Source organism: Monodon monoceros, unplaced genomic scaffold (genome assembly GCF_005190385.1).
Source record: "Monodon monoceros isolate NGI ecotype Baffin Bay Population unplaced genomic scaffold, NGI_Narwhal_1 Super_Scaffold_11, whole genome shotgun sequence".
In the NCBI taxonomy this organism is placed as follows: Eukaryota; Metazoa; Chordata; class Mammalia; order Artiodactyla; family Monodontidae; genus Monodon; species Monodon monoceros.
In genome coordinates, this window is record NW_021703767.1 from 48,051,165 (window position 1) to 48,074,195 (window position 23,031).

General features: G+C 37.5%; 1 protein-coding gene across 1 annotated transcript in view; it reads left to right on the forward strand.

The window, feature by feature from the left end:
- Positions 1-22,624, forward strand: part of ADGRG7 (adhesion G protein-coupled receptor G7) — an 88,017-nt gene extending 65,393 nt beyond the window's left edge. The window contains 3 exon segments of the mRNA XM_029213702.1: positions 19,157-19,248; positions 19,250-19,541; positions 22,358-22,624. Coding sequence (XP_029069535.1) covers positions 19,157-19,248; positions 19,250-19,541; positions 22,358-22,624 — 651 coding nt within the window.
- Positions 22,625-23,031: the final 407 nt, after the last annotated feature.

Genomic DNA, 23,031 nt, shown 5'->3' on the forward strand with positions numbered 1-23,031 from the left:
TTTCCCTTCAAGATAATGATTTCAATATTTAGGATAGTTTTTTCAAATTTTAGGATAGATGTTTCTGTGAAAAATACCATTGGAATTTTGGTAGGATTGCATTGACTCTTTAGATTACTTTGGGTAGTATGGAAATTTTCACAGTATTAATTTTTCTAGTCCAAGAACACAGATACCTTTCCATTGATTTATGTCTTCTTCAGGCTTTTTCTTCAGTGTCATAGCTTACAGTGTATAGATTTTTCCTTGGTTAAACTTATTTCTAAGTATTACATTGTTTTTTATACTATTGTAAGTGGGATTGATTTATTAATTTCTTTTTCAGGTAGTTTGTTGTTAGTGTATAGAAATGCAAATGATTTCTTTTTCTTTTTTTTAAAATCTTGGTTGGAGTATAATTGCTCTACAATGGTGTGTTAGTTTCTGCTTTAAAACAAAGTGCATCAGCCATACATATATATTCATATATCCCCATATCTCCTCCCTCTCACAGCTCCCTCCCACCCTCCCTATCCCACCCCTCTAGGTGGTCACAAAGTACCGAGCTGATCTCCCTGTGCTATGTAAAATGTATCTATTTTACATTTGGTAGTGTAAATATGTCCATGCCACTCTCTCATTTCGTCCCAGCTTACCCTTCCCCCTCCTCATGTCCTCAAGTCTATTCTCTACATCTGTGTCTTTATTCCTGTCCTGCCACTACGTTCTTCAGAAGCTTTTTTTCTTTTTTGAGATTCCATAGATATGTGTTAGCACATGGTATTTGTTTTTCTCTTTCTGACTTACCTTACTCTGTATGACAGACTCTAGGTCCATCCACTTCACTACAAATAATTTGATTTCATTTCTTTTTATGGCTGAGTAATATTCCATTGTATATATATGCCACATCTTTATCCATTCATCTTTCGATGGACACTTAGGTTGCTTCCATGTCCTGGCTATTGTAAATAGAGCTGCAATGAACATTGAGGTAGATGACTCATTTTGAATTATGGTTTTCTCAGGGTATATGCCCAGTAGTGAGATTGCTAGGTCGTATGGTAGTCTATTTTTAGTTTTTTCAGGAACCTCCACACTGTTCTCCATAGTGGCTGTATCAATTTACATCCCCACCAACAGTGCAAGAGGGTTCCCTTTTCTCCACACCCTCTCCAGCATTTATTGTTTGTAGATATTTTTATGATGGCCATTCTGACTGGTGTGAGGTGATACCTCATTGTAGTTTTGATTTGCATTTATCTAATGAGTAGTGATGTTGAGCATCCTTTCATGTGTTTGTTGGAAATCTGTATATCTTCTTTGGAGAAATGTCTACTTAGATCTTCTGCCCATTTGTGGATTGAGTTGTTTGTTTTTCTGATATTAAGCTACATGAACTGCTTGTAAATTTTGGAGATTAATCCTTTGTCAGTTGCTTCATTTGCAAATATTTTCTCCCATTCTGAGGGTTGTCTTTTGGTCTTGTTTATGGTTTCCTTTGCTGTGCAGAAGCTTTTAAGTTTCATTAGGTCCCATTTGTTTATTTTTGTTTCCAACTCTCTAGGAGGTGGGTCAAAAAGGATCTTGCTGTGATTTATGTCATAGAGTGTTCTGCCTATGTTTTCCTCTAAGAGTTTTATAGTGTCTGGCCTTACATTTAGGTCTTTAATCCATTTTGAATTTCTTTTTCTGTATGGTGTTAGGGAGTGTTCTAATTTCATTCTTTTGCATGTAGCTGTCCAGTTTTCTTTGCAGCATTTATTGAAGAGTCTCTCTTTTCTCCACTGTATATTCTTGCCTCCTTATTCTAAAATAAGGTGACCATATGTGCATGGGTTTATCTCTGGGCTTTCTATCCCGTTCCATTGATCTATATTTCTGTTTTTGTGCCAGTACCATGTGCCAGTACCATACTGTCTTCATTACTGTAGCTTAGTCTGAAGTCTGGAAGCCTGATTCCTCCAGCTCCATTTTTCTTTCTCACAATTGCTTTGGCTATTCGGGGTCTCTTTTGTTTCCATACAAATTGTGAAATATTTTGTTCTAATTCTGTGAAAAATGCCATTGGTCATTTGATAGGGATTGCATTGAATCTGTAGATTGCTTTGGGTAGTATAGTCATTTTCACAGTGTTGATTCTTCCAATGCAAGAATCTGGTATATCTCTCCATCCGTTCATAGCATCTTTAATTTCTTTCATCAGTGTCTTACAGTTTTCTGCATTCCGGTCTTTTGTCTCTTTAGGTAGGTTTATTCCTATGTATTCTATTCTTTTTTTGCAATGGTAAATGAGAGTGTTTCCTTAATTTTTCTTTCAGGTTTTTCATCATTAGTGTATAGGGATGCAAGAGATTTCTGTGCATTAATTTTGTATCCTGCTAATTTACCAAATTCATTGATCAGCTCTAGTTGTTTTCTGGTAGCATCCTTAGGATTCTCTATGTATAGTATCATGTCATCTGCAAACAGCGACAGCTTTACTTCTTCTTTTCCAATTTGGATTCCTTTTATTTATTTATTTTTTTTGTGATACACGGGCCTCTCACTGTTGTGGTCTCTCCTGTTGCAGAGCACAGGCTCCAGACGCGCAGGCTCAGTGGCCATGGCTCACGGGCCCAGCCGCTCCGCGGCATGTGGGATCTTCCCGGACCGGGGCACGAACCCGTGTCCTCTGCATCGGCAGGCGGACTCCCAACCACTGTGCCAACAGGGAAGCCTTTGGATTCCTTTTATTTCTTTTTCTTCTCTGATTGCTGTGGCTAAAACTTCCAAAATTATGTTGAATTATAGTGGTGAGAGTAGACAACCTTGTGTTGTTCCTGATCTTAGATGAAAAGGTTTCAGTTTTTCACCATTGAGAACGGTGTTGGCTGTGGGTTTGTCATATATGGCCTTTATTATGTGGAGGTAAGTTCCCTCTATGCCTACTGTCTGGAAGGTTTTTATCATAAATGGGTGTTGAATTTTGCTGAAAGATATTTCTGCATGTATTGAGATGATCATATGGTTTTTCTCCTTCAATTTGTTGTTATGGTGTATCACATTGATTGATTTGCATATATTGAAGAATCCTCACATCTCTGGGATAAATCCCACTTGATCATGGTGTATGATCCTTTTAGTGTGCTGTTGGATTCTGTTTGCTAGTATTTTGTTGTGGATTTTTGCACCCATGTTCATCAGTGATAATGGCCGGTAGTTTTCTACTTTTGTGGCATCTCTGTCTAGTTTTGGTATCAGGGTGATGGAGGCCTCATGGAAAGAGTTTGGGGGTGTTCCTACCTCTGCTATATTTTGATAGAGTTTGAGAAGTATAGGTGTTAGCTCTTCTCTAAATGTTTATAGAATTCGCCTGTGAAGCCATCTGGTCCTGGACTTTTGTTTGTTGGAAGATTTTTAATCACTGTCTCAATTTCAGTGCTTGTGATTGGTCTGTTTATATTTTCTATTTCTTCCTGGTTCAGTCTCGGAAGGTTTTGCTTTTCTAAGAATTTGTCTATTTTTTCCAGGTTGTCCATTTTATTAGCATATAGTTGCTTGTAGTAATCTCTCATGATCCTTTGTATTTCTGCAGTGTCAGTTTGTATTTCTCCTTTTTCATTTCTAATTCTGTGGATTTGAGTCTTCTCCCTTTTTTTCTTGATGAGACTGGCTAATGGTTTATCAATTTTGTTTATCTTCTCAAAGAACCAGCTTTTAGTTTTATTGATCTTTGCTATTGTTTCCTTCATTTCTTTTTCATTTATTTCTGATCTGATTTTACGATTTCTTTCCTTCTGCTAACTAAGGGTTTTTTTGTTCTTCTTTCTCTAATTGCTTTTGGTGTAAGGTTAGGTTTTTTATTTGAGATGTTTCTTGTCTCTTGAGGTAGCATGGTAGTGCTATAAACTTGCCTCTGAGGACTGCTTTTGCTGCATCCCATAGGCTTTGGGTCATCGTGTTTTCATTGTCATTTTTTTCTAGGTATTTTTTGATTTCCTCTTTGTTTTCTTCAGTGACCTCTTGGTTATTTAGTAGTGTATTGTTTAGCCTCCATGTGTTTGTAGTTTTTTACAGATTTTTTACTGTAATTGATATCTAGTTTCATAGCGTTATGGTTGGAAACGATACTTGATACAATTTCAGTTTTCTTTAATTTACCTAGGCTTGATTTGTGACCCAAGATATGATTTATCCTGGAGAATGTTCCATGAGCACTTGAGAAGGAAGTGTATTCTGTTGCTTTTGGATGGAATGTCCTATAATTATCAATTCAGTCCATATTGTTTAATGTATCATTTAAAGCTTGTGTTTCCTTATTTATTTTCATTTTGGATGATCTGTCCATTGGTGAAAGTGGACAGATTAAAGTCCCCTACTATGTTAAAGTCCCCTACTATGATTGTATTACTGTCGATTTCCCCTTTTATGGCTGTTAGCATTTGCCTTATGTATTGAGGTGCTCCTATGTTGGGTGCATAAATATTTACAAGTGTTATATTTTCTTCTTGGATTCATACCTTGATCCTTATGTAGTGTCATTCTTTGTTTCTTGTAATAGTCTTTATTTTAAAGTCTATTTTTTCTGAAATGAGAATTGCTACTCCAGCTTTCTTTTGATTTCCATTTGCATGGAATACTTTCTTCCATCCCCTCACTTTCAGTTTGTATGTGTCCCTTGGTCTGAAGTGTGTCTCTTGTAGACAGCATATATATCGGTCTTCTGTTTGTATCCATTTAGCCAGTCTTTTTCTTTTGGTTGGAGCATTTAACCATTTACATTTAAGGTAGTTATCGATATGTATGTTCCTCTTACCATTTTCTTAATTGTTTTGGGCTTTTTATTGTAGGGCTTTTCCTTCTCTTGTGTTTCCTACCTAGAGAAGTTCCTTTAGCATTTATTGTAAAGCTGGCTTGGTGGTGCTGAATTCTCTTAGCTTTTGCTCATCTGTAAAGGTTTTAATTTCTCCACCTTATCTGAATGAGATCCTTGCTGGGTAGAGTAATCTTGATTGTAAGTTTTTCCCTTTCATCACTTTAAATATGTCCTGCCACTCCCTTCTAGCTTGCAGAGTTTCTGCTGAAAGATAAGCTGTTAACCTTATGGGGATTCCCTTATATGTTATTTGTTGTTTTCCCCTTGCTGCCTTTAACATTTTACTTTGTCTTTAATTTTTGATAGTTTGATTAATATGTGTCTTGACATGTTTCTCCTTGGATTTATTCTGTATGGGACCCTCTGTGCTTCCTGGACTTGATTGACTATTTCCTTTCCCATATTAGGGAATTTTTCAACTATAATCTCTTCAAATATTTTATCAGTCCCTCACTCTTTCTCTTCTTCTTCTAGGACCCCTGTAATTCGAATGTTGGTGCATTTAATATTGTCCCAGAGGTCTCTGAGACTGTCCTCTATTCTTTTCATTCTTTTGTCTTTATTCTGCTGTGCAGTAGTTATTTCCACTGTTTTATCTTCCAGGTCACTTATCCGTTCTTCTGCCTCAGTTAATCTGCTATTGATTCCTTCTAGAGAATTTTTAATTTCATTTATTGTGTTGTTCAGCATTGTTTGTTTGCTCTTTAGTTCTTCTAGGTCCTTGTTAAACGTTTCTTGTATTTTCTCCATTCTATTTCCAAGATTTTGGATCATCTTTACTATCATTACTCTGATACTTTTTCAGGTAGACTGCCTATTTCCTCTTCATTTGTTTGGTCTGGTGGATTTTTACCTTGCTCCTTTATTTGCTGTGTGTTTCTCTGTCTTCTCATTTTGCTTAACTTACTATGGGGTCTCCTTTTTGCAGCCTGCATGTTCATAGTTCCCGTTGTTTTTGGTGTCTTCCCCCATTGGTGAAGTTTGGTTCAGTCGGTTGTGTAGGCTTCCTGGCCGAGGGGACTGGTGCCTGTGTTCTGGTGTATGAGGCTGGATCTTGTCTTTCTGGTGGGCAGGACCATGTCCAGTGTTGAGTTTTGGGGTGTCTGTGACATTATTATGATTTTAGGCAGCTTCTCTGTTAATGGGTGGGGTTGTGTTTGTGTCCTGCTATTTGTTTGTCATAGGGTTTCCAGCACTGTATCTTGCTGGTCATTGAGTGGAGCTGAGTCTTAACGTTGAGATGGAGATGTCTGGGAGAGCTTTCACCATTTGATATTACCTGGAGCCGGGAGGTCTCTTGTAGACCAATGTTCTGAACTCAGCTTTCCCACCTCAGAGGTACAGGCCTGACACCTGGCTAGAGCACCCAGACTCTACCAGTCACATGGCTCAGAAGAAAAGGGAGAAAAGAAGTAAAGAAATGAAAAATAAATATAATAAAAGTTTTTAAAATAAAAAATTATTAAAAATAAATCAAAAAGTAATAAAAAAAGAAAGAAAGAAGAGAGCAAACAAACATAAAACAAATCCACCAATGATAACAAGCACTAAAAACTATACTAAAAACAAAGAAACAAACAAAAAACCTGGACAGATAGAACGCTAGGACAAATGGTAAAAGTAAAACTATACAGACAAACTCACACAAAGAAGCATACACATACGCACTCACAAAAAGAGAAAAAGCAAAAAAATCTATATATAAAAGGAAAAAAAGGAAGAGAGCAACGAAATCAATAAACAAATCTACCAATGATAATAAACTCTAAATACTTAACTAACATAAACTTAAAACCAGAAACAAATTAGATGCAGACAGCAAATCCCAAGTCTACAGTTGCCCGCAAGGTCCACTGCCTCAATTTTGGGGTGATTCAATGTCTATTCAGGCATTCCAGAGATGCAGGGTACATCAGGTTGATTGTGGAGATTTAATCCACAGCTCCTGAGACTGCATGGAGAGATTTCCCTTTCTCTTCTTTGTTCGCACAGCTCCTGGGATTCAGCTTTGTATTTGGCCTTGCCTGTGTGTGTAGTTCACCTGAGGGTGTCTGTTCTTTGCTGAGACAGGATGTGGTTAAAGTAGCAGCTGATTAGGTGGCTCTGGCTCATTCAGGCTGGGGGTAGGGAGGGGTGTGGAATGTGGGGCAAGCTCGTGGCGGCAGAGGCCGGCATGACATTGCAACAGCCTGAGGCGAACCATGTGTTCTCCCCGGGAAGTTGTCCCTGGATCACGGGACCCTGGCAGTTGTGGGCTGCACAGGCTCCTGGGAGGGCAGGTGTGGATAGTGACCTGTGGTTACACACAGGCTTCTTGGTGGCTGCAGCAGGAGCCTTAGGGTTTCATGCCTGTCTCTGGGGTCCGTGCTGTTAGCTGGGGCTCGCGCCCGTCTCTGGAGCTCATTTAAGCGGTGTTCTGAATCCCCTGTCCTTGCGCCCCCTAAAACAATGGTCTCTCTCCTCTTAGGGAGTTTCAGACTTTTTCCCGGACTCCCTCCTGGCTAGCTGTGGCTCACTAGCCCCCTTCAGGCTGTGTTCATGCAGCCAACCCCAGTCCTCTCCCTGGGATCTGACCTCTGAAGCCCGAGCCTCAGCTCCCAGCCCCCACCCGCCCCAGGGTGTGATCAGACAAGCCTCTCAGGCTGGTGAGTGCTGGTCAGCATCAATCTTCTGTGCAGGAATCCGTCCACTTTGCCCTCTGCACCCCTGTTGCTGTGCTCTCCTCCGTGGCTCTGAAGCTTCCCCCACTCCCACCCACTGTCTCTGCCCGCGAAGGGGCTTCCTAGCGTGTGGAAACTTTTCCTCCTTCACAGCTCTCTCCCAGAGGTGCAGGTCCCATCCCTATTCTTTTGTCTCGTTTTTTCTTTTTTCTTTTGCCCTACCCAGGTATGTGGAGAGTTTCTTGCTTTTGGGGGAAGTCTGAGGTCTTCTGCCAGCATTCAGTAGGTGTTCTGTAGGAGTTGTTCCACGTGTAGATGTATTTGTGGGGAGGAAGGTGATCTCCATGTCTTACTCCTCCGCCATCTTGAAGGTCTCCTGCAACTGATTTCTGTATGTTATTTTTTTATCCTGCAACTTTACTAAATTTATTTGTTAGTTCTGGTTTTCTGGTGGAGCCTTTTGGGTTTTCTGTATTTAAGGTAATTTCGTCTGCCAGCAGAGACAGTATTATTTTTTCCTTTCCAACTTGGATACCTGTTATTTCTTTTTCCTGGCTATTGTTCTGACTAGGACTTCCAGTAGTATGTTGAATGGATGTGGCAAGAGTGGGCATCCTTGTCTTATTCCTGTCTTAGAGGAAAGGCTTTTAATTTTCACCATTGAGTGTGATGTTAGCTGTGGGCTTGTCAGATGTGGCCTTTATTATGTTGATGAACAATCATTCTATACCTTATTTGTTGAGAGTTTTTCTCATGAAAGCATGTTGAATTTTGTTAAATACTTTTTCTGCATCTATTGAAATGATCCCGATTTTTGTCCTTTGTTCATGTGGTATATCACATTTATTGATGTGCATATGTTGAACCATTCTTGCTTCCAGGGTTGAGTCCCATTTGATCATGATGTATGATCCTTTTAATGTATTTTTGAATTCAGTTTGCTAATATTTTGTTGAGGATTTTGCATCTATGGTCATCAGGAATATGGCTTGTAATTTTCTTTTCTTGTAGTGTCCTTATCTGGCTTCAGTATTAGGGTGATGCTGGCCCTGTAAAGAGTTTGCAAGTGTTCCTTCATCTTCACTTTTTTTTGGGAGAGTTTGAGAAGGTTTGGTATTCATTCTTTAAATGTTTGGTATAGCTCACCTGTGAAGCCATCTTGTCCTGGGCTTTTATGTGTTGTGAGATTTTAAATTCCTGATTCAATCTCCTTGTTCATTATTGCTCCATTTAGATTTTCTATTACATCTTGATTCAGCCTTGGTAAGTTGTGTCTGAATTTTTTTCTTTTAATTCTTTTAAATTTAATGAGACTGATTTTATGGACTAATAAGCATTTGGTCTATCTTGGTGAACAAAACATTTAACTTGGAAAAGAATGGTATTCTGTAGTTGTCGGGTATAGTGTACTAAAAATGTCAATAGATGATTGTTAGTACTGTACAGATTTTCTTACCAACATTTTTGGTTCTTTCAACTGCTGAAAAAGGAATGCTAAAATCTCCAACTGTGATTGTGAATTTGTTTATTCTCTCCTTAGTTCTGTCAATTTTTGCATCACATGTGTTGAGGTTCTGCTATTAGATGCATAGACATTTATGATTATTATGTTTTTTTTTAAGATGTTGGGGGTAGGAGTTTATTAATTAATTTATTTATTTTTGGCTGTGTTAGGTCTTCGTTTCTGTGCAAGGGCTTTCTCTAGTTGTGGCAAGTGGGGGCCACTCTTCATCACAGTGCGCGGGCCTCTCACTATCGTGGCCTCTTTTTTTGCGGAGCACAGGCTCCAGACGTGCAGGCTCAGTAGTTGTGGCTCATGGGCCTAGTTGCTCCATGGCATGTGGGATCCTCCCAGACTAGGGCTCGAACCCGTGTCCCCTGCATTAGCAGGCAGATTCTCAACCACTGCACCACCAGGTAAGCCCTATGATTATTATGACTTTGAATGAACTGACCCTTTATCATTTGGAAATGTCCCTCCTTAACTCTGATAATGCTCTTTGTCATGAAGTCTACTTTATCTGATATATGGCCTTCTTATGCATATTGATTACATGATACATATTTTTTCATCCCTCCACTTTCAACCTATCTGTGCCTTTATATTTAAAGTATGTATCTTACAGACAGCAAGTAGATGGGTCTTTTATCAATTCTGGCAATCTCTGTCTTTTGAGTGTTTAGTCTGTTTGAGCTAATGTAATTATTAATGTGCGTGAATTTATGTCTAACATTTTACTATTTGCTTTCTGTTGCCACTCTATTTTTTATTCCTTTGTTCCTCTTTTCCTGCCTACTTTTGGGTAAATTTAGTAGTACTAGGATTCCATTTTAATTTATATGTTGGTTATTAAGCAATATCCCAGCATATATTTTGTTGATTTAGGGATACATTATACATCCTTAACTTTCCATACTCAACAGAGTTAATATTTTACCACTTCCACTAAAATTTAAGACTCTTATAACAGTATAAACTTATGTGTTATTCTTCCTTCCTTTATGTTATAGTTATCTGATGTACTACATGTGCATACATTATAAACCCAACAATGGAGTGTTATTGGTTTTGCTTGTTCTTAATCCCTTCTTGAAGATCTGAATTTCCATGTGATTTTGTTTCCCTTCAGGCTGAAAACTTTCCTTTAGAATTTCTTAGTATATATCTTCTGGTGAAAAATTCTTTCAGTTTTCTTTTACCTAAGAATGTCTTTATTTAGCTTTCATTGTTGAGAGACATTTTCACTGGATATAGAATTATGACTTGACAGAGTTTTTTTTTCCTTTTAGCACTATGAAGAAGTAATTTCACAAACTGGCTCCAGTTTCTAATGAGACATCTTCAATGTTTTGCATTATTTTTCCTCCTGTTATATAATGTGTTACTTTCCTCTGGTTATTTTCAGGGTTTTCCCTTTATTTTTGACTTTTATCATTTTGACTATAATGTGCCCAGATATTATTTTATTTTACTTTTTGCACTTATTCTGCTTGGGATTGCTGAGCTTCTTGAATCTATTAATTTATGTGTTTCATCAAATTTGAGAAATTTTCAGTCATTATTTTTCAAATAGTTTTTGTGTCCCATTCTCTCTCTTCTCTCTTTCTGGGACTCTTAAGTACATGTTAGTTAATTTAATATTGTTCTGCAGGTTCCTGAGCTCTGATCATTCTTTCTCATTCTTTCTCCTTGCTATTCATCAGACTGGATCATCCTGCTGATCTGTCTCCAGGGACACTGATTTTTTTCTTTAGTCATCTTTAGTTTGCTATTGAGCCTATCCAGTGATTTTTATTTCAGATATTGTACTTTTTTGGTTTACAAATTTTTGTTTTGTTATATTTTATTGTAGTACATTTTGCTTACATTTCCTTATTTTTGGCTCATTATGAGTACATTTTCTTTTGTACTCTATGAATACATCTGTAAGCATGTTGTAATAGTACTTTAAATTTCTTGTTTGCTAAATTTAACATCTGGGTCATTTTGGACATTCTCCATTGATTGCTTTTTTTCTATAGTATGGGCCATGTTTTTCTGTTTTTTCATATGTTTGGTAATTTCAATTATTTCCAGAGCATTATAGATCCTACCCTGTAGCAACTCTGCATTCTGCTATATTCCTACCAAGAGTGGAGTTGCCATACGATTAACTTAGCTGGACTAAAATTGAAAACTATCTCTCCCTAGGGTGGGCAGCTGAAATCTCTGTTTAGTGTTTTTAGCCTTACCTGTGCTTCTTGGAGTCCATCCCAACCATTTGTAATTCAGAGGTTAATCAGCCATTTGGGCAGAGTTTATAAACAGACTCTGGAGCTCCTCCTCTCTGTCTTCTCCTGGATGTTCATATCCATACTGTTACTTACTTTCCAGCTGCTGTGGTTGCCCTAAACCCTGTCTTCTGTTTTTTCAACCTAATAAGACTGCCTGTTTCAACTCCAGGTTTACTCATCCTGCATGGGCTGATTATGGTGACTTCAGGCTAAAAGATATTAAACACAAAACAAAATATGGAAACCTACCCAGTGGAACTCCCTTTTCCCTAAGTGTAGATTCCTCTTCCAGTTTCTGACTGCTTTTGCTTGCCCTCCAATGTCTTCATATAGGTTTTAAAAAATATTTTGTCCAGAGTTTATAGTTTTAATATGCAAGAGGGTTGATTTGATAGGAGCAGAACCATATAAAGTTGTTTTTGTGACATAAGTCATACATAGGACTGAAGATAATTTTATTCCTTGAGACTTATCTCAAGAATATATTTAATAATAAATCTTTAAAAAAATTCCATTCATACTTTGTTTAAAAAATCTGAATTGAAGATTTATATTCTTTTTTTCTTTGGAAACCATTCTGTTAACATCTTGGGAGTATCTACTGTGAGAGAAGCTCAACATTTAGACTAAGGATTATGGTCACCTTCTGATTTTCATCATGGCAAAAATAATCATATAGATGAACCAAAATGGTAGATGAAGATAAAAATTGTGTTTGACCTCACAAGATTTTTGTTTTTATTCTTTTGTATTTGTGTATTATACACGGGGAATGTCAAAAGTTGAAGATAAAACAAGGAGGCATTATTGAAAGACTTAACCTTGAAATCAGGAATTTCTCTCTGTGCTTCTTATTCTATCCCTCTACCCATAGTGAACATTGCCTTTTACGCTGATGAAAAATATTACAAGGACTTTTCCCTCTGTATACAGGGTTCCATTTTTTTCTGAGTTGGCAGAGTGAATTATACTTCAATATAATAAAAGTACCCTTCTTTTTAAATTTATTTTTTTTAATTCAGGTATAGTTGATTTACAGTATTGTGTAAGTTTCAGGTATATGATATAGTGATTCACAATTTTTAAAGATTATAGTTCTTATAAAATATTCCCTGTGTTGTACAATATATTCTTGTAGCTTATTTATTTTATACATAGTAGCTTGTACCTCTTAATCCCCTACCTTTATTTTGCCCCTCCCCTCTTCCCTCTCCTCACTGGTATCCACTAGTTTGTTCTCTGTATCTGTGAGTCTGTTTCTTTTTTGCTACATTCACTAGTTTGTTTTATTTTTTAGATTCTACACATAAGTGATATCATACAGTGTTTGTCTTTCTCAGTCTGACTTATTTCATTAAGCATAATACCCTCCAAGTCTATCCATGTTGTTGCAAATGGCAAAATTTCATTCTTCTCATGGCTGAGTAGTATTCCATTGTACATACATACCACATCTTCATTTTTTTTTCTTTTAGAGTTTGGGAGATATCCTTTGATTTTTCATCCATTCATCTGTTGATGGACACTTAGGTTGCTTCCATATCTTAGCTATTGTAAATAATATTGTTATGAACATTGGGGTGCACGTATCTTTTTGAATTAATGTTTTTCTTTTCTTTGGTTGTATGCCCACAAGTGGAATTGCTAGATCATATGGTAGTTCTATATTTAATTTTTTTGAGGAAGCTCCATACTGTGTTCCACAGTGTCTGCACCAATTTACATTCCTAACGACAGTGGAAAGTACCCTTCTTCTAAACTACACACCCTGCACCAGGATCATTTGTGTGAACAAATGTGATCACTGGACCACCTACATGAGGCAAGAAAAGACACTCCTTAGTGAGAGCTTGCTTCTTAAGTTCCAGACCTCTAACCCTGAAAGCAAAGGGATAATTCTTAAAATTCTACATAGATTGTTATTAGTATAAAAATTTTCCAATTTAATATTTACTGAGATTATCTTCTGACAGTATTTTTATATGATGTCACATATGTACTTTTTCAAGGGGCTATAGCTTTCAAGTTATCTTTTGTAAAATCTTATTTACCTTTAACTTGTTCATCAAAGCCAGAGAAAGGCATGTAAAATTCCCTTTTACACTTTTCTACCAGTTTTCTATTTAACCGTTTGTCTTTATACAAATTAATGCTGTATTATCATGTTTCTAAAAATTCATGGATGTTGTATATTTCTGGCGCATGATAACTTTCATCAATATAACAAGTCACTCTCAGTCCTATTTTATCTTGAAATCTAATTTTCCATATATTAATGTAGCAACTTCTAATTTGTTTTTATGCGATCTTATCTATGTTAGTTCTTTTGTCATTAACCTTTCTATGTCACTTTGTTTTTGACTTACCTTTTTTTAGATCCCATATATTTAGATTGTATTATTGTTTTATAGATTTTATTTATTTATTTATTTATTTGTCTCTGCGTTGGGCCTTTGTTGCTGCGCACGGGCTTTCTCTAGTTGTGGCGAGCGGGGATTACTCTTCATTGCGGTGTGTGGGCTTCTCATTGTGGTGGCTTCTCTTGTTGCAGAGCACGGGCTCTAGGTGCACAGGCTTCAGTAGCTGTGGCACATGGGCTCAGTAGTTGTGGCTCCTGGGCTCTAGAGCTCAGACTCAGTAGTTGTGGTGCACGGGCTTAGTTGCTTCACGGCACGTGGGATCTTCCCGGACCAGGGCTTGAACCTGTGTCCCCTGCATTGGCAGGTGGATTCTTAACCACTTAGCCACCAGGGGAGTCCCCAGATTGTGTTTTTAAAATCATTTTTTCATTGTTTTTCTATTTTATTTAAAAAGTTAAACTTTTATCTATATAGCTAAATATTGGTTATCAAAACTGGTATGTTTGATCTTATTCTGTTATCTTATTTTCTTTTTTTACATGTAACCATGATTTCTTCCTTTTTTTATATGTTGTGCCATATAAATTATATTTTCTTTTATTTAACCTTCTCCAATTAGAACATTTTCATCCATTAATTATTATTTTTGTTTATTAAACATTAATACAATTTATAAGATACATTTTTCAACTTCCAAAGTAAAACAATATGTATTGATTTCTCCCCTTTTTTTAAAAATTGGAGTATAGTTGATTTACAACATTGTGTTAGTTTCAGGTGTACAGCAAAGTGAATCAGTTATACATATACAAATATTCATTCTTTTTTAGATTCTTTACATATAGGTTATTACAGAATATTGAGTAGAGTTCCCTGTGCTATACAGTAGGTCCTTATTAGTTATCTATTTTATATATAGGATTCCTCCCTTTTAAAGATAGTAAAATGAACACAGTTTATCTGCTTCTTGTCTCCTGGTTTTATTGGTAAAATTTAGAATTTATCATACAATTATTGTTGTTAAATTATACTGTCTACATTATTTTATTTCAAGAAATATTTATAATAGTTGGATTTTGTTTGATAATTGTACTAACTGCATTTTCTTATACTTAAATAGTTTCAATGCCTTTTGCCAGTCTTCTTTATTAGATTGTCATGTTATTTTGACTTCTTAATTTTAATGAATTTCTCATTAATGATAGCATATTTTGGAGTAATTATTTAAAAGATAGTTAGTAAATATTAATGAGGACTTTCCTAGCTGGTAATTTTTCTTTAGGTACCATGGCACATGAACCCCAGATTAGCTTGGCATTTAATTCTTGGCAATAATCTTTCTTCCATTGAAATTCTATAAACTTAATGAGATTTTATGTTGTGGAAAAAAGGCTGAGAAAGGTCAGAATTTTTTTTTTTTTGGTTCTTCCCACTCTTATATCACCCATAAGAATATTTTTTGAAATAATTTTGAACTCATAAGAAGTTATAAAAATAGTACAGAGAGTTCCTATGTAGACTTCACCCAGCTCTTCCAGTGATAACACCTTATATAACTATAATAGATCTATTAAAAAAATTATAACAGCAAAAAAAGTAAATAAATAAAAGAAAAACATTTTCCTACAAAAAATAATAAATAAATAAAACTCAGGAACATGACATTGGTACAATCCACATAGATTATTCACTTATAGGCTTTAATCCCTTAAAATGAAGGTATTTATTTATTTACTTACTACGTGGGCTTACTACGTGGAATGTGAGATCTTGTTCCCAGACCAGGGATCAAACCCTCACCCCCTGCACTGGAACCACAGTCTTAACCACTGAACTGCCAGGGAAGTCCCTAAAATGATGTTTTTTAATTCTAAATTTATTAATTTAACTATGAATTAAATAAATAAATTTGTTATCAAATACAATAGAATTATTGTAGTTTTGTAAGTTCATTTGTCCTCTTTTTCCTTGTACTCAAAAATTAACTTTTTATGGGTACAAGTCTCATCTCCTCAACTAGATTATCAGTTCTCTAGTGTAAGAAACATACTTGTGTGTATCTTTCACAGTAGATAACATCTAGTTTGATACTGGGATGGGCTATACTTCTCTAATATTTTGTGAAAAAACTATAGCGTTTGAGATTGTCTCAGTGTTGGTTGTTTCTGGCTCTGGTCAAGTATCATTGAGGAGGGAAGTCTGATACAAAATGGAAATCATTGGGGAGGGCATTAAGTCATTTTGGCTTGACCACAATGATGGAGAGCCTGTAGAGTGCAATGTGGGGAGCTGCTTGACTATCTGAATCGCTACCACCAGGTTTAATATGTGTAGGATCTCACCCTCTATCTCAGGCAGCCCTCTCCAGTGCTTTCAGAGAATAACTCCATTAAACAATAGATGTGTGCCTGCCACCAAATTTGAATGGATATAAGGCAGACCTTTACTGTTTGCAACACCCAATGGAAACTCTCCAGAAGGGCAATAAGTAGTGTAAGCTTAGTCTGGGATTGCCAGCTGAGTCATGGATTTGTCACCTAGAATGACCAGTAATTTAGAAAAGTATCTAAAAGAAGGTCTAGGCAAGGATATTCTCTCCTCCATGCACGGGAGAGGCATATTACAAAATAGAGGCTTGTTACAAAATTTTAATACTTTATGGCAAAATTGAAGGTGGCCATGTGGCAGGAGTGCTGGACTAAAAGGCAGGAGATTTAAGCTGTCTTCCAGCTCTACAATTAATTATTCATATGATTTTAGGAAAGTCACACATCCTTTCTGAGTGAGGCATGTAAAATATAAAATGAAGGGGGGCTGTTAACATTAACACAGTGCTTTACAAAGTGAGCTTCAATATTGCCTACATCAGAATTTACATAATGTGTTAAAATGCTGATTCCTGGGCCTCACCCCTTACCACCTCAGTCAGAACCTGTGGGCTAAGAGCTAGGAATCTTCAGGTGATTGTTATATATACTAAAGAATAGGAACAACTAGCTTAGTTCACCTGGAAGGCTCCTTTGAGATTTAGAATAATCTATAATTCTAATAAATATTTACTAAGTGCTACAGATACTACTTAAAAGGTATAGTTTGATCTTTGTGCTAGTGAGAATTAGTTTGACCCATAGGTTTTGTCTTTTCAGATAACATCTTTGGGATTTTAGGGAGCACAGAAATATTGGGAATCCATTCAGACAGAGTCCCTCAGGATGGTAGCTTTATGGATTCTCCATGGTCTAGGTTTTTTCCTAATTATTGTACAACCAGAAATTCTATCCAGTCTTATCTTTACCTTAGAGTTTAAAGTTTGGAAAATCCAGGTGAAATAGTGTACTCCACAAAGAGAATGCTTCTCTAGGGACCAGATTTTTCATGTCTCCAAAACAAATTTCTCTCCCTTGAACAATCAGGATGGCCAGTAGCCACTTTTGTCCTCCTGAAACCCATGTCCCATTGAAAACTTCCTTATGTCGTCAAGGCCTTCTTCAGGGGAGTAGATACCCCAATCAAGTTAATCTTCCTGCTTTTGGCCAAAGAACTAGTCTATCCCTTGCCAATATGTATGGATTTTATTAGTCAAACTCGCAGAGTTATCGAACCATAGAACCAGAAGTCTGTAACGGTATTCATAGGATATGATTCTAGAAATAATCCCTTTAAGGCTTGGAGCCTAATAGATGCCAATCTGGGAGACATCCATGGATTTTTTTTAAAATAACTTTTTCATTTTGAAATAGTCTTACACAAGAAGTTGCAAAGATAGTACAGAGTTCCCATGTACTCTTTGACCAGCTTTTCCCAATAAGATTTGTATAACAGTGTCAAAATCAAGAAATGAAGATTGGCACAATATTCTCAACTCAACAGCAGATATTATTTAATCTGTTTTTCCACAAAGGATATTAATGAGGAATTATCAGGGTTTTTTAGATGCTGTAATACACTTTACATGATCTTTCTATTACAGTTACAAGCAAGAGACAGAGTAGTGTATTGGATAGAGGAGTTTTGGAGCCAAACATACATTTTAATTCCAGACTCTGATTACTGGTTGGATAATTTTAGGCAACTTACTTAATTTGTCTGAGCTATAGTTTCCTTATCTGTAACATGGGGTAATGAAGCTTATTTTATAGGGTTGAAGTTAGGACTAAATGAGAAGGATTAAATGATGAATATTGAAGGAAAAGCAAGTGTCTGGCATTAATAGGACTGCAATAAGTGGTTCTATACATTTAAAAATGTATAGAAAATAGTGTTCAGTCTTTTGTGGGTTAATTACTTGTGCATATCTGGTGTTCATATGTAACGTACAGAAAAGCAATGAGTAGAAGTGCTTAAAATTTTTTTTTGTCCTTAAATATACCAAACTTCTAGTTATTTTACTAAAACTCCAAAAATGTAGAATCATAGAATGTTAGAACTGTAAGAAGAATTAGGTAACCCATAGTCAATCTGCCCCATTAGGAAATCGAAGATCATAGACACCAGAAAAAGAGCAAAGTTACTGTGGTATACTAAAAAATTAATATTTGGTCTTTGTCCTCAGTTCCTGGCACACAGTTCCTTTAATCCTTGGACTCCCCGGAGTGATGAGTGTTTTTTGCATGCTAATAAGATGACCAGTCGCTGAGGCCCCCAGATTGCTTCAGTATGGAGGCTGGTCGGTCACCAGAAAGACCAAGGCTTGATTAGAAGCTTGGAACTTCTAGCCCACTCCACAGTCTCCAGGAATGGGAGAGGGGTTGGATATTGAGTCATTTACCAACAGCTAATGATTTAATCAATCACAACTATGTAATGAAACCTTTATAAAAACCCCTAAAAGAAGGGGTTTGGAGAGCTTGCATGTTGGTGAACAGATTAAAGTGCTGGGAGGGTAACACACTCAGAGAGGGCATGGAAGCTCCATGCTCTTGCACTGTAATCTCTTCTGTTTGGCTGTTCCTGAGTTGTACCCTTTATAATAAACAAGTAATAGTAAGTAAAACTCTTTCCTGAGTGAGTTCTGTGAGTCTTTTCAGCAAATTATCAAACCTGAAGTGGGGAGGCAATAGGCACATTGGACAGAAGTGTGGATAGCCCGGGGACCTAATACTCCTAATACTTGTTACTGGCACCACTAGTGAGGGCAGTCTTGTGGGACTGAGCCCTTCACCTGTAGGGTCTGACACGAACTCTGAGTAGTTAGTGTCAGAATTGAATTAAATTGTAGGACACCCAGTTGGTGTCAGAATTGGTTGGTGTCAGGAGGAAAATAAGCCTCCCAGTTGCACAGCCAACATGTGGCAAATGGGGACCTGAATTCAGGTCTCTTAACTCTACTACTTACGTATAGCACTTCAGATATGAGAAGAATATTGCCCTAACCCTCTTAGACAAAAAAGTACACCGCAGCTGCTGACTGGTAAATTCAGGTTCCTGTACATGAAGAAGGGTGGGTGGCAGGGTGAAATACAATTTCTTCCCTTATTCTGTATCTCAAGACTTATCTAATATTAAACTTTTACTCTGTCTGCCAGGGATTGCAAATTTTTATCCTCCACACTGTCAGAACAAAAATCTTCCAGAGTAAAGCTTCCGAAGTGTTGAAGTCATTGTCGTTAACTACTGGGAGTGCTGCCATCAGTGACCCCACTGAGGCTGTGTGTAAGGATGTATAACACGCTCAGGTCATTACCAGCCCTAAATGAACACTTTTGGCTGCTGAAGCCATCTATACTTACCAAGGAAATGGCATCGTCTGAAAGTGACCAAGAAAACCCAAGCATCCAGACAGGAAAACTGTTACCTTTTGTGGTCCTCTTTTTATTCAACTCATGTGTTTCACTTTTTCTATTTCCTTCCTTTATTACCCAGCCTTCTCAAAGTCTCCCTCAGTATATTTTGCTTAAGGTTAAGAATCAGGTAAAACCTGTTGTTTATTATCATCAGGGATAGTGAATTTGGTAGTTTTTCTGTTATTCAATAGATTCTTACTCCAATGAAGTGAAGAATGCCACTCAGCTTTCAAGATAATCATTGCTCCGTACGTCATAAAGTCTATGTGACAAAGTTTGATAAAAATATAGAACCTAAAAAATTCTTTTACTGTTTACTAAAAAGGACATGAGGAGAAAAATTTACCCTCCAGAACAAAATGACTCTTGGTGAACACTGAAGGGAGTAGCTTGTATGTATCATACTTTTTTTTTTTTTTTGCAGTATGCGGGCCTCTCACTGCTGTGGCCTCTCCCGTTGCGGAGCACAGGCTCCGGACGCGCAGGCTCAGCGGCCATGGCTCACGGGCCCAGCCGCTCCGCGGCATGGGGGATCTTCCCAGACCGGGGCACAAACCCGTGTCCCCTGCATCGGCAGGCGGACTCTCAACCACTGCGCCACCAGGGAAGCCCCTGTATCATACTTTTGATCTGTGAATATTTTAAATTTGTATGTGCTTATACTCTTATTTCCAATTAAGAATTTTGCACCAATTTAACCTCTGGAAAGTGTATTTTTTTTTCTGTTAAAAAAGCATATTTTATGACCCGAGGAATTGACCCCATGAGAAATGGGAAGTGAGACATAGAAAAATAAGCTCGTTGCTAAAGCCTCTGAATATTTCCTTCCGGTTCTTGATATATTTACCCTTTTATTGATGAAATGACAGTGAGGCTCAAAAAATGAAAAGTTAGTCACAATCACCCCTTATGGCTTTTAAAAGATCAAGCCGCTCATGGAGTTTCAAACACTTAAATTATTAATGGCTTCCTAAATAAAAAATGACCTCCACTGGTTTGGGGAGCACTCCCACTGGACTTAGGAGATAGTCTTTGAATTGCTGTGTTCTGTTTTGTCATAAACTAGGCAGCTGCTGTGAGTGCACTGAACTAAGGGACTAACAAATGTCATGTGAGCTGTGGTAGACTCTTCTTACCACGCTCTAAAGAACATGTGTTTTTTATAGAGAAATTGTTGTAAATGACTGTTAGATTTCTAGGCGAGCCAAGAGCATATTTCATCTGTAGTATAATTGAGACCTTACAGTATAATGGAAAAAAGTAAAAGGAAGAGAATATAGAAGTAAAGCAATTCTCAGAGGTTAGTGTTTTTAGTGGTGTTATAGTGCCATCCCTAGATAGGGGCTTGACTTTGGGAAAATTACAAGATGTGGTTGACTTACTCTATGTCCTGGAATTTATATTCAGATTAAAATAAACCTTAAGTAAAGGCCACTTTAAATGTGAAAAAAAAATCACCAAAGAGACACATTTAGCCTGAGGGTGAAATATTTGTGTTCCCTTCGTGGTTTTAGTTTTCTTTGTACTTTTTTCAGCACTTTGGGGGGTATAGCAACCAAAATTTCACATAATGTTCCTGGAATGGCTCTACCATAAATGTACAAGCTCCACACACATACTGTGGAAGCTAAGTCAGGTGGACATTGCTATTACCCTGCCAACCCTGAAATCCTACCTCTTGGAAATAATTCTCTTGATTTAAGCCTTTACCTCATGCACTGGTCTGGAATCTTTTAGTTTAGTGATTGAGATCCAAGTCAGATTCGGTTAAGAGTCAAAGAGAGTTTAATGGTTCAATTCATTGTAAAGTGCAAGGGATGAGTTGGTTTTAGGTAGGGTGAACACGTTCTGGTTTGCCTGAGCCAGTCCCAATTTGTGCCTGTTGTCCTGATTCAAGTATTACCAACAGCCCCTTTTACTCTCGAGTATCCTTGTTTGGGACACAAAATATATGATAACACTAACTTTAGGTCTAGAGTTCAAATGAAATGAGTTCAAAGAATGTGTCAGGATTCTCTTTTTCTCTCCCTGTTTCCTGGCTCTTTGTCCTTCTGTGTTTGGCTTCATCCTCATATTGGGTTTTCATGGTCGGACACTGGCCATTGGCATCCCCTTCCTCCTGCCCTGCAACTTCCCATCAGTGTCTCCCATGGGCCGCAGCCAGCCAGAAGCCAGTTGAGCCAGGAACCTGTGGGGCTCAGTCCCTTCTGATACAGAGCAAAGCAGGGGCAGCGAGAAGAAAGGACCAAAGAACTGGTACACCTTGATGAGTCATGTGCCCACAGGCACTGTGTCCAGGGAATATTGATCCAGCCTGAGCCACATACTCACCGTGAAGTGGAGGGATAGGGGATGACCTGTTTGATAGGATATCCTGGAGTGGAGAGTGGACAGTTACACCAAGGATGGGATGCTGGCAGCAAAACGTGGTGGCGTTTCCACTATATCTCCTGACAAAATACAAGTGCCTCATGGGACAACACTGCTTGCAGGCTTATCAATCAGTTCCCTGCCTCTGAATAAGCCTGTTAGATCCTTGTCTGAGCAGGGTTTGAATGGGGTGGGTAAGGAAAGCAAGAAATTTTTTGGTGCCTTTGAAGTTGAGGAGCAAGGACAGGGACTCTAGGAGCTGAAGCGTGATTTTACTTAAAAAGAAAATTTCAGGAAAGGAAGACTCAGAGTACTGCAGAACTGGTTTTCATGATATTACATGGGGCCAACGTTCCCTGTTTCTGATATATTGTGTGTGATAACAGTACCCCATATCCTTTTCGGTTGTGGTAGAACATGTCGTTTCTTCAGGGAACAACCATCCTAACCTTTGGGTTTCCTTTCCTGGGTCTTAAGAGTTCAGAGCTTAATTGTCAGAGTCTGGATTGCTTTTTCTCTTACCCTTTCCATTTTGAAGTTCATGTTGCCTCTTTTTTTATGTTACCAACAAAGGCAGATCATTCTCAAGCTCATTGCTATCAGTTTGTCATTGCCTCATTCAGAAGAGCTTGGCATTCTTTGCCAATGCTTGGGAAACCTGGGCTAAGAGTGCCGACTGGATCATACCAGCCTGTCAACCACTGGAGCTCTCTAGCCCTGTGGAACCTCTTTAATGTTACCCTGGGATCTTCAGTACCTGGCTCCTTAGATGAGGTGCAAGACAGAGCCACCAGGATTGGTTCCATCCCCGGGGGTGGGGTGGGAAACATGGGGCTGTAGGGGGAGGGGCCCGTTACTAAGAGAGGAAAAGGCTTCCTGGTCACATTTTTAAAACATTGTACTAGCCATGTTATGGCAATTTTAGAAGATATTTATAAATTATCTTTTTCAAAAAAGAAAAATCCGTAATTCCCTGACCTATCAATAATGTCTGTTTTTCCATGTTCCCTTATACTCTTTGTTTGGATACATAAGAATTTAAATAATTAATTATAGTAAATGAAATTTTATTCTGATTTTTAGTTACAATTTCCCAGTTCTTATAATAATTGATTGCAAAATATAAGTTACCAAGTTGTTCTATTATTGGATGTCTAGATCATTTCAATTTTTAATATTGTAGTGACATATGATTAGTAAACTGGTACGTATAGCTTTTTTCCTTTCTGTTAAATTATTTCCTGCAG